At 38.4% G+C, this 13,185-nt stretch overlaps 1 protein-coding gene across 1 annotated transcript in view; it reads right to left on the bottom strand.

The window, feature by feature from the left end:
- The window catches only part of dph6 (diphthamine biosynthesis 6), a 93,614-nt gene that overhangs the window by 14,942 nt on the left and 65,487 nt on the right, over window positions 1–13,185 (bottom strand). Inside the window, exon 13 of the mRNA XM_047346241.1 lies at window positions 677–925. Coding sequence (XP_047202197.1) covers window positions 677–925 — 249 coding nt within the window. The remainder of the gene's footprint in view (window positions 1–676; window positions 926–13,185) is intronic.

The raw sequence follows: 13,185 nt of genomic DNA, 5'->3' as shown, positions 1-13,185 counted from the left end.
ACCACATGTTGGAGGTGGGCTCTCCCCGAGGCCCTATTCCCATGGTTAGACAGATTACTGGGGGAGGAGAAGGCCTGCCAAGGGGGACTGAAGCCCCTATTAGAAGTATGGAGCAAGGGTTGTTAGACAGCGCAGGAGAACGGAGCAAAGGGTGGAGGGTGGTGGCACAGGAGACGAGCAAGGAGGAGGGGGGATAAGCTGCTCTGAGACTTGAACGCTGCTCCAAAATGGTGTGTGGGGGCAAAGGATTAGCAGGGCTCCGAGGAAGACATCTGCTTCTGTGCCAAGCTCTGCATTATCAAAGACACCAGCGTTTCCCACATCATCAACTTTTCATGAGCGCACTCACTGGTAAATATGAGTAGCAAGGCTTGGGTCTCATGGGAGCAGAGAAGGACATGAAACATGCCCCCACTTTTTTTTTTACATCTATAAAACACAATTCTGAAAGGAATCTTTGGAAAACTTGGTTGTCATAGCAAGTTTCTATTCTTTTATTTATTAATTGATGCATGGGTTCATTTATCTTTTAATCTATTAAAAATTAACTCATCCTATATAGGTGTATAAGTATGATTAATGTTTCCTCAGCATCTATAATAAAACAGTCATTATTCCCATGCTTAGCCACAGTTATACATTAGATAATCAAAACCTTCACTTGGCAGCGACTGACCTTTTTTTCCTCCGGACCCCTCAGCATGCTCTCCCACACAGCTCTGATGGTCGCAATGTCTTGGTGTCTTGTGGTGTAGCAGTGGGCCTGGACGACATGAGCCAGAGTCAAGTTGTGGATCACAGCTTCCAGAACCTTCTTCACATGGCTGAAGGACAGATGAGCTTGTACAGATGTGCCAGCTTTTACCAAACACATGGTGCAGGGGACCAAAGCAATTTGACCTGCACAGAACACCAGCTCATCTACCTGGACAAGAAAAAAGAAAGGAAAAAGTGGTATAGCTGACATGAAATCCAGTGAAACTGTGGGTTGAGCTGAAAACAGATGTTTAAACAGATGTTTTTTAGAAATCGGCTTGTTTGTTTTGTTTATTGCTTCAATTGTAATAGGGACAAGTAAAAAAATGCTGTACACTTTACGTTTGTAGCCTAAACTAATTCACAATGTCGAAATCTAAAATGCAAATACAAGACAGGACAAAAATATATCAACAATTAAGACCTAACAGTACAAAACAAAATGATATAACATTGCCACAATGACTGACTGGAGAAAGTAAAAAATCAGATCTTTTTCTAATCAGTGAACACACCTTCCCTAAGCGTGTGTCTTCAGTGTGGAGGTTGTCACTGAAGGACAAACACTAAAACCCAGCTATTGTTAGTCTCAGCAAGATGTTTAAAATGAATTCAGAGGAAGCAAAAATAGTGGAAGACATGATTTAAAAGAAAAATGTATTTTCTACAGGGTGTTGAGACATTTGTGGTTCATTCATGCTACTAAAAGCGAGAGCCCGACCTTAGCAGATAACAGAAATCTCTGTCTTAAAAGATGCTTAAATGTTGGTAACCTTTGAGAAATGTCAGAGGTAATATAAGCATTTATATTCTTTAAGTAATACACACAAACTCATTCAGTCTGGGCTAATTGCTCGTATAAGATGCATAAGACAGTTAAAGGGGACATACCATGCAAAATCCACTTTTTTAGCTTTTAAACAAATTTTTTGTGTATTGGTAATCTCTGAAAGTCTAGAAATTTTGAATTTATTCAGTCCAGATCCTGCGATGATATATTTAGATGTTTATTGGGTCATATTTGGTCAGTCTGTACAGATTTCTCTATTTTCTATTACGTCACCGTAATTTCTGTGGAACTTTTAAAGACGGTCATGGACCTCCGTCTAACCAATCCAGTGAGTCCGCCATTTTTTTCTCGCAGTATTTTTGTAGTTCAAGTTGAAGGATGCTGAACTAGTAAGCGGAAAAATCTAAATGTTCTGTTATCGGGTGTATTAACCCACACCAGTCATTACACCGTCCCCCAGGATCAGAACCTCTTCGGAGTGGCTGGTTAAATTTTATTTTTCATGGAAACGTGCCGACACTCATTGGGGAAAATCCTCTTTGTTTGCGCGAAGCACTTCAGGGAGGAGTAGAGTTGCCAACCGTCCCTTGAAAAACGGAATCGTCCCGTATTTAGAATAAAACGTTCACGTCCCGTATTATTAGGTGGATCAAAAATCTTCACTAAAATGTCAATAGAATTAATAAATGATGGGGTGCTTTATATTTAATATTACGGTAAATTCATTACCAGCCATATCCTGCTCTGTGACCAATGAGCTGACAGAATATTTTGGCTCATCTCATTGGTCAGCAGGTACCGTTGCTAAGGATAGATACAGGTGTTACGTCGATTCGCGTTTCGCCATCAGATACGGTTTCCCCAGCGTCTCCTCACCGCTTACGTGACAAAAAAGGCCCGTGTTTGTTCAGCGCTTGTAACCAAGCTTCCGCCGCTCAAACAACGTGCTTCGGCAAAGTTGTCCCACTTTTTTGCAACTGTGCTCTCATCATAGATAGATAGATAGATAATAAGTGGACTGATGTGAGGAACACATGTTTTACTGAATTAATGAGAAGTGAGCTAATTGTCAGTCTAATTAATGAAATGTCCTGCTCAGAGTTTTACTCAGTAGTTCTGAAAAGCAAACAACTCCTTGCAGCAGCAAGAGCTCAAATGAAATATAAATGGAAAAAATAGGTTGTTTCTACATAATTCAACACTGCAGTTTTTAGTTCAATAGTTCAATATTTTTTTCACTACACCTTTACAGTCATGGCCTTTAAGGCACAAGTGTTTATGTTTACAACTTTTCTACAGACTTTTTGTTTCCACTAAATGCACTATTACGAAAATGTTTTGCATTATACTGTTGTGTTTTTTTTTATATTGTTTTAAGTTAAGCAGGATGGAGGTCTTTTCAATAGTGGTTTATTTATTTTAGAAGGATATTTGTTTTTGTCTAGTAATTGTATTTTGCAAAAAGAATAAATTATTTTATAAATTGCTGAATAATTGTTTTTCCATGGATATTTGTATCAGTCAAAAACATGCATCGAATTAAACTTGGGTTCAAGTCCAATGTTTCCAAAGTCATTTCACACAAAGAAAAAGGGTGAAAAAAATCACCAGGCCGGTAGAGGTGCAGACAGTGGGGTTGGAGGGCCCTACCAGGAGGTGTCCCTTATTTATTTATCAAGGGGTTGGCAACCCTAGGGAGGAGTGTTTCAGCAACCTTGGCCAATATGAAGGAGGATTAGCCGAAAAACTCTGATAGATAACGGTGAAATGACAGCAATCTTGATTGTTGAGGTGTTCATATAACTTACTGGCTGTTGTTTTGATAGCACAGCTTCATGCCTCCTGCTAATGTTAGCGCTGTGCGCTCGCTTTTAGCTCCTTAAGGACATCACCTTATTGAATATTTTCAATAACAATATTAAACAGTTTTGCAATCTGTTTGGTTGCCCTTTTTGCCTTGGGAAACACATGATGCAAATGCATTCAGTAAAGTTATTGATGCTAGCGTTAGCTAACTTGTTAACTATGTTGGGGTCTTGTTTAAAAGTAGTGTTCATTCAATTTGTGGTAGCATTAACATTTTAAAAGGTATCTTACACGTAGTTTGTGTAAAAATATTGTCAGTAACATTAGTAATGGGATTACAGCTTTTGTTACTACTGTGAATTCCTTAACCTTTCTCTGCTATTGTTTAAGAATTTACATTTTTCATGTAGCCTACTAGGGCGAGGTGTTCAAAGTCAGTCCTCGCGAGGTCCTGATGTTTCCTTACTTTAACACACCTGGTTTAGATGATTTCAGCTCAACAAAAGCTTGTCAATCAATCATCGCTGTTGTTTGTTGGTTATGATAGCTCACAGCTACAATATTAGCTTCAGTGCTGTTGTTCTCATGCATTAATAAACATAGCACATTGTTGGTGCAAATATTTTGTATGTACTTCTTGTTTATATTTATTTGTTTATTTTTATGTTTATATTTATCGAGGGCAAGTAAAGTAATGGAATCTTGTATGGGAGGGGGGCGGGGTAAAAAATGAGTAAAATAAACACCTGGGGAGCTACAGTAATAAGACCACATCTGAATGATTTAAATAAGAAAAGGAAAAATTTAAAAGCATGATACGTCCACTTTAAAATATGAACTACAAATTTGTTTTCCATTGTTTTGACCATGTTTTATACCAAATATAAGAAACGATGACTGCTTACAGGAGGACAGCAAAATATTTTGAATATTGTTAATTATAGTTCTTAAAGAAATTGGAATTGGCTAATAAGCAGATTAGTAACCTTTTCAAAAACTGAAGAAAATTTTAAGATATGTCAGTCAGAAACCATGAAAATCTCCTCAAACTGTCCTTGTTTGCCTAAACAGTTACTGGTTAGAGTTTGACAACATTGCAAAAGTGCCAACAAGACAAATGTTAAAAGTTTATTTAACCCACTAACCTCAGTGCTTAATTACAAACATATTTTTTCAGAGCTGCTGAACAAAAACAACGATGAAACTTTGTGAACAAGCCTAAAAATAACAAATATGAAGACAAGTGTGTTATATTTTGTGAAGAGAGTTATAATTTACCAATTCAGCTAAAAACATCCGTCCTGTGCTTGAGCAAGTTTGAAGTTATAAACTAGTTTCTTATAAATATGCAACTTAACCTGGAAACTCGAAAAACAGGTTTGTTATAACAAACAAAAGTACATCATTAATTTGATTATACTACAGATGTAGTATAATCAAATTAATATTAATAATAAACCTATGGTTCATTAGCAGTACATTAATTAACAGGTTAATTCTCCCATTTTTCAGCATCTTATCACCAAAAACTCATATTTCACAGGTCTAACACAAGAAGGTATTCTGCTAGATGCTTGCAAATACATCTCAGTGGTGCTGCTGTTATTCATAAGCATAATTAACCATGTGATAATAAGCTCAATTCTCAGTTAAATGCCTCTGTTAGAATTAAGCTCCCTGAATAATGGAAGCTGAAAAAAATCTATCTGCTTAATGCAGACAGACGTGTAGCCATAAATGGTGGCATTATAGAGGTCAGGTCTTTAGAGACCCAGTAGATCAGCAGTGTCTGAGGTTGGACGGCATTACAGCTGGACACTGGGTACTGGTCAATGCAAATGGATGCTGTAGGTATGCACATGCAAATCTCTAGCAAGGATCAATTGATACATTAACTAGCCCCTTTACCAATTACAAATGACCTAGCAAAGGGATTTTGACTTTTAGAGCACTTTGAATTGTCATGTTGTTGAAATGTGCTGTACAAATAAACTTGCCCTGCCTCGCCTTTTAAGTGAGATTAGTAGGGCTAGCATAAACAAAATTTTACATTTAAAATTAGGCATTGGCTGATTACCAGTATAAAGAAATACCAAGGATGTGTTTCTATGTTTGTATGTGGTTTTTTTTTCATTTTGTCGCACTGACGGCCTTTATTTGACATTTAATAGACAGCAAGGTAGTCGTGCAACGAATGACCCGGCTGCTTAATCTATGTCTGTTAAGCAGCAGACTGCAGGCTAGCGACGAAGGTTAATAGCAAAATTATAAACCAGTTAATATCAGCTTGTCACAATTCTGCTATTCTATAATATATAGATCAGAAAAAGTGTTACATTGAAAAACTACACCAAAATTTAAATAAATGTGATGGATAACACTGCATACTTCCTAATCAATGTTTTCTATTCTAGCATCAGAAGGAACAGATTGTTTTTCTGTTTGAAATGAAAAAAAGTTTCCTAAAGGGGCAGATTTAATTTTTTCAACTGTGTTCAGGCTTGTAGATTGCGATAGTTATATAATTTTTTCACCAAAGGGTAAAAAATGTAAAAAAGCAACAACAAAAAAAACAAGCACCAATGCATTTACAATGCAGCCAAACCTCAATCTGTTACATCTAGAACAACATACTCGGGCATCAACGCAAAACACAACAGCCAACCAAGGCAAAAGTAGAGATAGCAAAGTCTCCTACTGGAGTTAAAGTTCATAAAGTGAAGACATCTATGTGCAATTTGTCCAACAAACTAGCACTCTATGGAAGGATAAAAAAGCACCCTATAGTGAGCCTAGTTTGCCTGCAACTGAACACAGCGGGAAAAGACCACTTGTGACAATGACTGTATTTCGAAATACTAGAACTCTTGCAGCTTTAAGGTTAGACTTCATAACTTCTGTTATGAAGTCCCCTCAAGCTAATGCTACATCCTTCCTTTCAGCCACTATGCTACATGCACAGAAGGTGGATGGAAAATTTGAACACTCAGTCAAATGTTTCCTTCTTTATTTGATACAGATACAGAGAAAAAAAAATATGGTAAAGCTGATTGTGCAAGTAAGCATTTTCTTACTCGATAAACTTTATGCTCATAAACAACCCTTGCAGTCACCTCTTGGTCTGACTACTTACTCTTAAGCCATGTTGTGTCCTCATCCCTTAGCTTTGTGTTGTCCCTTCCTCTAAATCAAAGATTCCAATTGTTTCACAATCCTGGGGCAATAAGTGTTTCAAACAGTGACAGTATTTGTTGTGGGTGAGAAGAAATTAATCTACCCTTGTCTTTGTTTTGTTGCAGATAGCATTGTACATAATGTTTCTGTGTCGTCAATAAGTTGCCCCACATTCATTCTACATATTCCTATTAAAAAGTTCATTTTAATCAAGAAGAGCAAAAAGATTTCGAAACAGGAGCATTATTGAAACAACGTTGTCATCCACATGCGGCACTGACCCCCTTTTGTTTCCGAAAATAATGTTATAAAATTACTTATTCACTTTGAAAAACAACGTTAAAGCCAATTGTTTCTTACTTTCAAGATTTTTAGATTTATCACTCTGAACTATAATGATATATGCCTTTTATAGTACAAATTTTGTATTTTATAAACTACAAACAGAACAAGATGTAAGCCACACAACTGTTTAGCTAAAGGGGAGACACTGTCATTGGTATTTCCATAATTGAATGGGTTAACCATGATCCTCAGCTCCTGGGTTCACTTGTCAGCTTTGATGAAGCTTTAGCTTCCATCTCTGCTGCTGCAAATTACTGGGACAGTGTATGAGACAAGAGATAGAAGGAAGGCAAGTTAGAGAAGCACGAGTGAGTGAAAGGGAAGATAGGGCCCTCGCTGCTTTCAACCATTTGGATCAATCACAGGATCATTTACCTGCTAGCACGATCTGCCCAGGAGCCTGCGTTACGGAGACTGCCTAACATAAAAGCCAGACTACCACACATCAACAACAAATTGTCAATTGGCATTCCATTTATGAGCCATCAAATGCCATCATATCCACTCCAACAAAGAGGAGGTCCATCAGGTTGGACGTGTGGCTACAATCTTAAAAACCTCTTCCCATGAAAAAGTGCTTGCTGCATTTTGAATTCATAAAGACCAAATGCCATTTGTCTATTTGAATATCAAAAGGTGAAAGCATGGGTCCTCTTGACTGTTACAGGCAGATTCCCATAGCGTCTACTGAGCAGGTGTGTGATGATCAATTATTAAGGATCCCACTCTAGTTACTCTTAGTGGGAGGTGGAATTGGGGATCTTGGGTTTTGCTGTTTCCATGATGGTCGTGGATGGGGGAAGAGACCGCGGAAAGGAAAGAGAGAATACTATTTACATAAAATTAACAGTTCAAAAGAATGAGTTCACACACCAATCAAACTTGTTAATTGACTGTCAATGGTGTGTCCCTGAATATACAACACGACTACATTATTCATCTGAGGCCTTGACAGCGAAGACAGTCCAATTTGCATGGCTGTTCTAAATGTGATCAACAACCACAATGCCACATGCATTTTTAATAAGCTAGAGATGGGAACCTTTAATATTCATTAGGGTCAAATAATTGCATATGACATTAAACTTTTTTTTAACAAGGTAAGTATTTTTCAAAAGCTGGCCTTAGCTCTCTAAATGGCCCAGAGAGAAAAACGATAACGTGCTCTCTTTTACAAGCCATAGGGATTGAATGCAACATGTTTCTGCTGGGTTATCTTTGTCATTCGGCTGATTAAAAGATAATTTCAGAATAGAAAATGTTTTTCCATACATATAAAATATAACAGAGCTACAAACATCTATCCAACAGCCATAATAGTCTCCAGTTAATATTATCTGTGCCAAACAGGCTTCCAGTAAGCTTTACAACCAAGAACAAAGCAAAGTTCGCTTTTTATGATTTTCAAATGTGTAGTTGAGCTGTGCTTTCACCTTGTATTTCATATTTCTTCACCCTGTAGTTAAAAACTGCATAATTTCTCTAACAAACCTTATGGCATGTCCAAAGGTCAACACCCTAATGACATTTCTTCTGTCTTTTAGGTGCAGACAGTAACATCATTAAATGCTCTCAAAAGGAACTTGGCGGTGTCTCATTTCAGACTGGTACGTCTGAGGTGTTACTAATTACAGCTTTTTTTGTCCAAAGGATTCCAGAGTTGACCAGACAGTGCTAGACTATATTCATACTGGTGATGGAGCCCTCTGGGTCCCCCCATCACACAGAGGACGCCGAGGAGTGTCATTAGCAAAACTTTGGAATGGTGTGGATTAACTAGCCTGGCTTGGATAAAATGACCTGGGTATTGATGAACAGTCAGTTTTTTTTTCTTCCTCCCTGGTTCCAAGGACAGAGAGAGGTGGAAAATGGCTCCACCATTCCTATCAGATATGCTAATGGTCACATTTCTCCCCACTGAGACCTTATGCATAATTTAACAAGGAAAACGTGTGTAAAACAGTTTGGATTAATATACCTTTAAAAGGGTTATTGGAGCAAAGCAACAGCTAAAATCAAAACTGTTTATTATTTTTAATTCATCTATTTAGTTTAATGTTACTTATTAGAAAATAAACGCATCACGAAAGTAAGAGGTGAACGTTTTTTATTATCTTATTTGGACATGTGAGCATCATATAAATGTTACAACATAAAGTACTCCACCAGATGTTTGTTACACTTCTGTGTTACAATGCCTTGCAGTATTTATTTACATTAAAACTGTGAGCAGCAATGTTCCAAGTCTCAGCTGGATTTAGGTCTAGACTTTGTCTAAGGTGTTCGAACACATGAATATGATTTGATCTAAACTATTCCAATGTAGCTCTGGTTTTGTGTTTACTGTCCTTGTCCCACTGGAAGGTTAAGTTCCACTACCATCTCAAATCATTTGAAGCCTCTAACAGGTTTTTAATCCATCCATCTTCCCATCAACTCTGACCAGCTTCTCTGTCCTGTTGAAGAAAAGCAATCCCACAGCACAATGCTGCCACCACCATGTTTTGCCACAGGGCATGAAGAGATGCAGTGTTAATCGGATGGCATTTTGCATTAAGCACCTCCTTTCTCACTTACTTTGTCCCCTACATGACTTGTACCAAACTGCAAAGTCTTCTGTGGCTTCCAATTGGCAATAGCTTTCTTCTTCAAACTCTTCCATCAAGGACAGATTTGTCTAATAGTTGTCCTCTCAACAGAATATCCTACTTGAGCTGTGCATCTCTGCAGCTCCTCCAGAGTTCGGTAGATAGCCGTTTTCGGTAAGTTTGTAGCTGTGCTACGCATTTAACATTTTTAGGCATTGGGCTGAATGGTGCTCCATGAGATGCTCAAAGGCTGGGATATCGTTTCATTATCTAATTTTGTTTTTAAACCCATCTGTAGTGTTTATTGGTCTTCATGATGTCTGTTTACTAATGTTCTGTAACATACCTCTGAGGCCATCACAGAACCGATGCATTTATATGGAGACTAATATGGAGACCCCACACACCCTGCACACAAACTGCTCTGAGCTTTACCTTCAGGCCGCCGCTACAGAGCACTGTTCACTAAAACCAGCCACCACAGAGACAGTTTCTTCCCCCAGGCTGTTTCTCTGTTGAACATTCAATAGAGTACAGAACAACAGCATACAGATGTTGCAAATGCACCATTTTAATATATATGTGTATATTGTACATTGTAAATATGTCTATTCTGTTATACAAAAACAAAACCAAAGAGCAAAGTGTACCGGAGTCAAATTCCTTGTTTGTATGTACGAACTTGGCAATAAAGTTGATTCTGATTCTGATTTACACACAGTTCTATTCACAATTATACAGGTGCTTCTCAAAATATTAGCATATTGTGATAAAGTTCATTATTTTCCATAATGTCATGATGAAAATTTAACATTCATATATTTTAGATTCATTGCACACTAACTGAAATATTTCAGGTCTTTTATTGTCTTAATACGGATGATTTTGGCATACAGCTCATGAAAACCCAAAATTCCTATCTCACAAAATTAGCATATTTCATCCGACCAATAAAAGAAAAGTGTTTTTAATACAAAAAATGTCAACCGTCAAATAATCATGTACAGTTATGCACTCAATACTTGGTCGGGAATCCTTTTGCAGAAATGACTGCTTCAATGCGGCGTGGCATGGAGGCAATCAGCCTGTGGCACTGCTGAGGTCTTATGGAGGCCCAGGATGCTTCGATAGCGGCCTTTAGCTCATCCAGAGTGTTGGGTCTTGAGTCTCTCAACGTTCTCTTCACAATATCCCACAGATTCTCTATGGGGTTCAGGTCAGGAGAGTTGGCAGGCCAATTGAGCACAGTGATACCATGGTCAGTAAACCATTTACCAGTGGTTTTGGCACTGTGAGCAGGTGCCAGGTCGTGCTGAAAAATGAAATCTTCATCTCCATAAAGCTTTTCAGCAGATGGAAGCATGAAGTGCTCCAAAATCTCCTGATAGCTAGCTGCATTGACCCTGCCCTTGATAAAACACAGTGGACCAACACCAGCAGCTGACACGGCACCCCAGACCATCACTGACTGTGGGTACTTGACACTGGACTTTTGGCATTTTGGCATTTCCTTCTCCCCAGTCTTCCTCCAGACTCTGGCACCTTGATTTCCGAATGACATGCAGAATTTGCTTTCATCCGAAAAAAGTACTTTGGACCACTGAGCAACAGTCCAGTGCTGCTTCTCTGTAGCCCAGGTCTGGGGAATGCGGCACCTGTAGCCCATTTCCTGCACACGCCTGTGCACGGTGGCTCTGGATGTTTCTACTCCAGACTCAGTCCACTGCTTCCGCAGGTCCCCCAAGGTCTGGAATCGGCCCTTCTCCACAATCTTCCTCAGGGTCCGGTCACCTCTTCTCGTTGTGCAGCATTTTCTGCCGCACTTTTTCCTTCCCACAGACTTCCCACTGAGGTGCCTTGATACAGCACTCTGGGAACAGCCTATTCATTCAGAAATGTCTTTCTGTGTCTTACCCTCTTGCTTGAGGGTGTCAATAGTGGCCTTCTGGACAGCAGTCAGGTCGGCAGTCTTACCCATGATTGGGGTTTTGAGTGATGAACCAGGCTGGGAGTTTTAAAGGCCTCAGGAATCTTTTGCAGGTGTTTAGAGTTAACTTGTTGATTCAGATGATTAGGTTCATAGCTCGTTTAGAGACCCTTTTAATGATATGCTAATTTTGTGAGATAGGAATTTTGGGTTTTCATGAGCTGTTTGCCAAAATCATCCGTATTAAGACAATAAAAGACCTGAAATATTTCAGTTAGTGTGCAATGAATCTAAAATATATGAATGTTAAATTTTCATCATGACATTATGGAAAATAATGAACTTTATCACAATATGCTAATATTTTGAGAAGGACCTGTACTTACATTGGTCTGTCACATAAAATCCCAATAGAATACAGTGATGTCTGTGGTTGAATTATGTCAAAAGGTTAAAATGCCAAAGGATTATGAATACTTTTGAAAGGCACTATATATATACACCATCTAAAATATAGTCTAACATTGAAGAAATAAAATTACTTTCATTGGGAGATATTTTGATAAGTTTTAATCCATTTTCAAGATTTCAAGATTTATTTCTTGATTCTGCTTTCACTTTCTCAATCCCCCGCTCGCTGAATAATTCAGGTTTGACAAATAGCTCAAAATACATCAAAATGTGAAGATCAAAAAAACTGAGGTTGAAGTTTTGTTGCATGCATTTAAGTGCATATATTACTTCCTTTTGGCAGGGATTTGAAATGCAGTGACTGTTTAATCCTTGTGCCGTGGATGGCAGTTTGTCAGGGATGTGTGCCGAGATTCCATCTTGAACCGGCTTCAAGTCTGTGGGGTTCTTTCAGCATTAGCGAATTCAAAGCAGATCATGTCTGGGAGTGGGAAAAGATAAGAAACGGGTTCGTGTTGTGCCGCGCCCCGAGGAAATCCTGCCTCCTCCGACACCTCATTTCTACAAATGCAAACCTTTCAGGAGAGGAGCAATCTTTCTCTTTCCTAAAGAACCTTTAACTTTGTACATTTGGATTGGAAGGGGGAAATATATTAGCCCTTTTCTTATTATGCCTTCCTCTTTTTTCCCCTCTCTCTCTCTCTCCTCTTCTTCCTGTTCATGCTCTACTTTGAGCCTAACCCTTGTATGTTCAACTGTCACACAACATTAGTGTTACTTAAACAGCGACATAAATAGCCATATAAAGCGCGCAAGGAAAAGGCAAATATAAGACATTTCTCAGTTGATTCTTGCTTGTCTAAAATTGTACAAATGTTCAGAAAACAAAGCAGAAGCACATGTTAAAAAGTTGAAATAACAATGCTGGCAAGTTTAGATACATAAAAGTCCAGAAATTTATGGAGGTATTGTAGATGTGTGGTCAGTGTGGGGGACAGAGGCTAATCCCTGCCCCCTAAGTTTTTTAAGCTTGTATGTCTTGTTTTTTTTCTGCTTCCTATGTCTGGCCTCGACATGTCCACTCTATAGACATTGAACTGTGCAGAGTTGTAACACTGCACTGTCAGCTCTGCTCAACTTTATGCTGGTCAGAAGCTGCCACTCAGTACTATAACCAAGGTCAGAGAGGAGCTGCCTACTGAATGCTCAGGGAGATGTGTCTGCAAGGAAAACAGCATAAATAAACAGAAAAAATACATTTCTTGCTTTAATAGATAAGAAATAAAATAAAAGCATCTAGGTTCAAAACATTATTTGTTTCTGCATTTTGTTGTTTACATATAATGGTCAAGAAACAGTAAAATAAAACACAAACTCCCCGATGCGGA

This window comes from Girardinichthys multiradiatus, chromosome 19 (assembly GCF_021462225.1).
Source record: "Girardinichthys multiradiatus isolate DD_20200921_A chromosome 19, DD_fGirMul_XY1, whole genome shotgun sequence".
NCBI lineage: Eukaryota > Metazoa > Chordata > Actinopteri > Cyprinodontiformes > Goodeidae > Girardinichthys > Girardinichthys multiradiatus.
The sequence above is the reverse complement of the archived record's forward strand: the minus strand, read 5'-3'. Positions and strand labels throughout refer to the sequence as shown.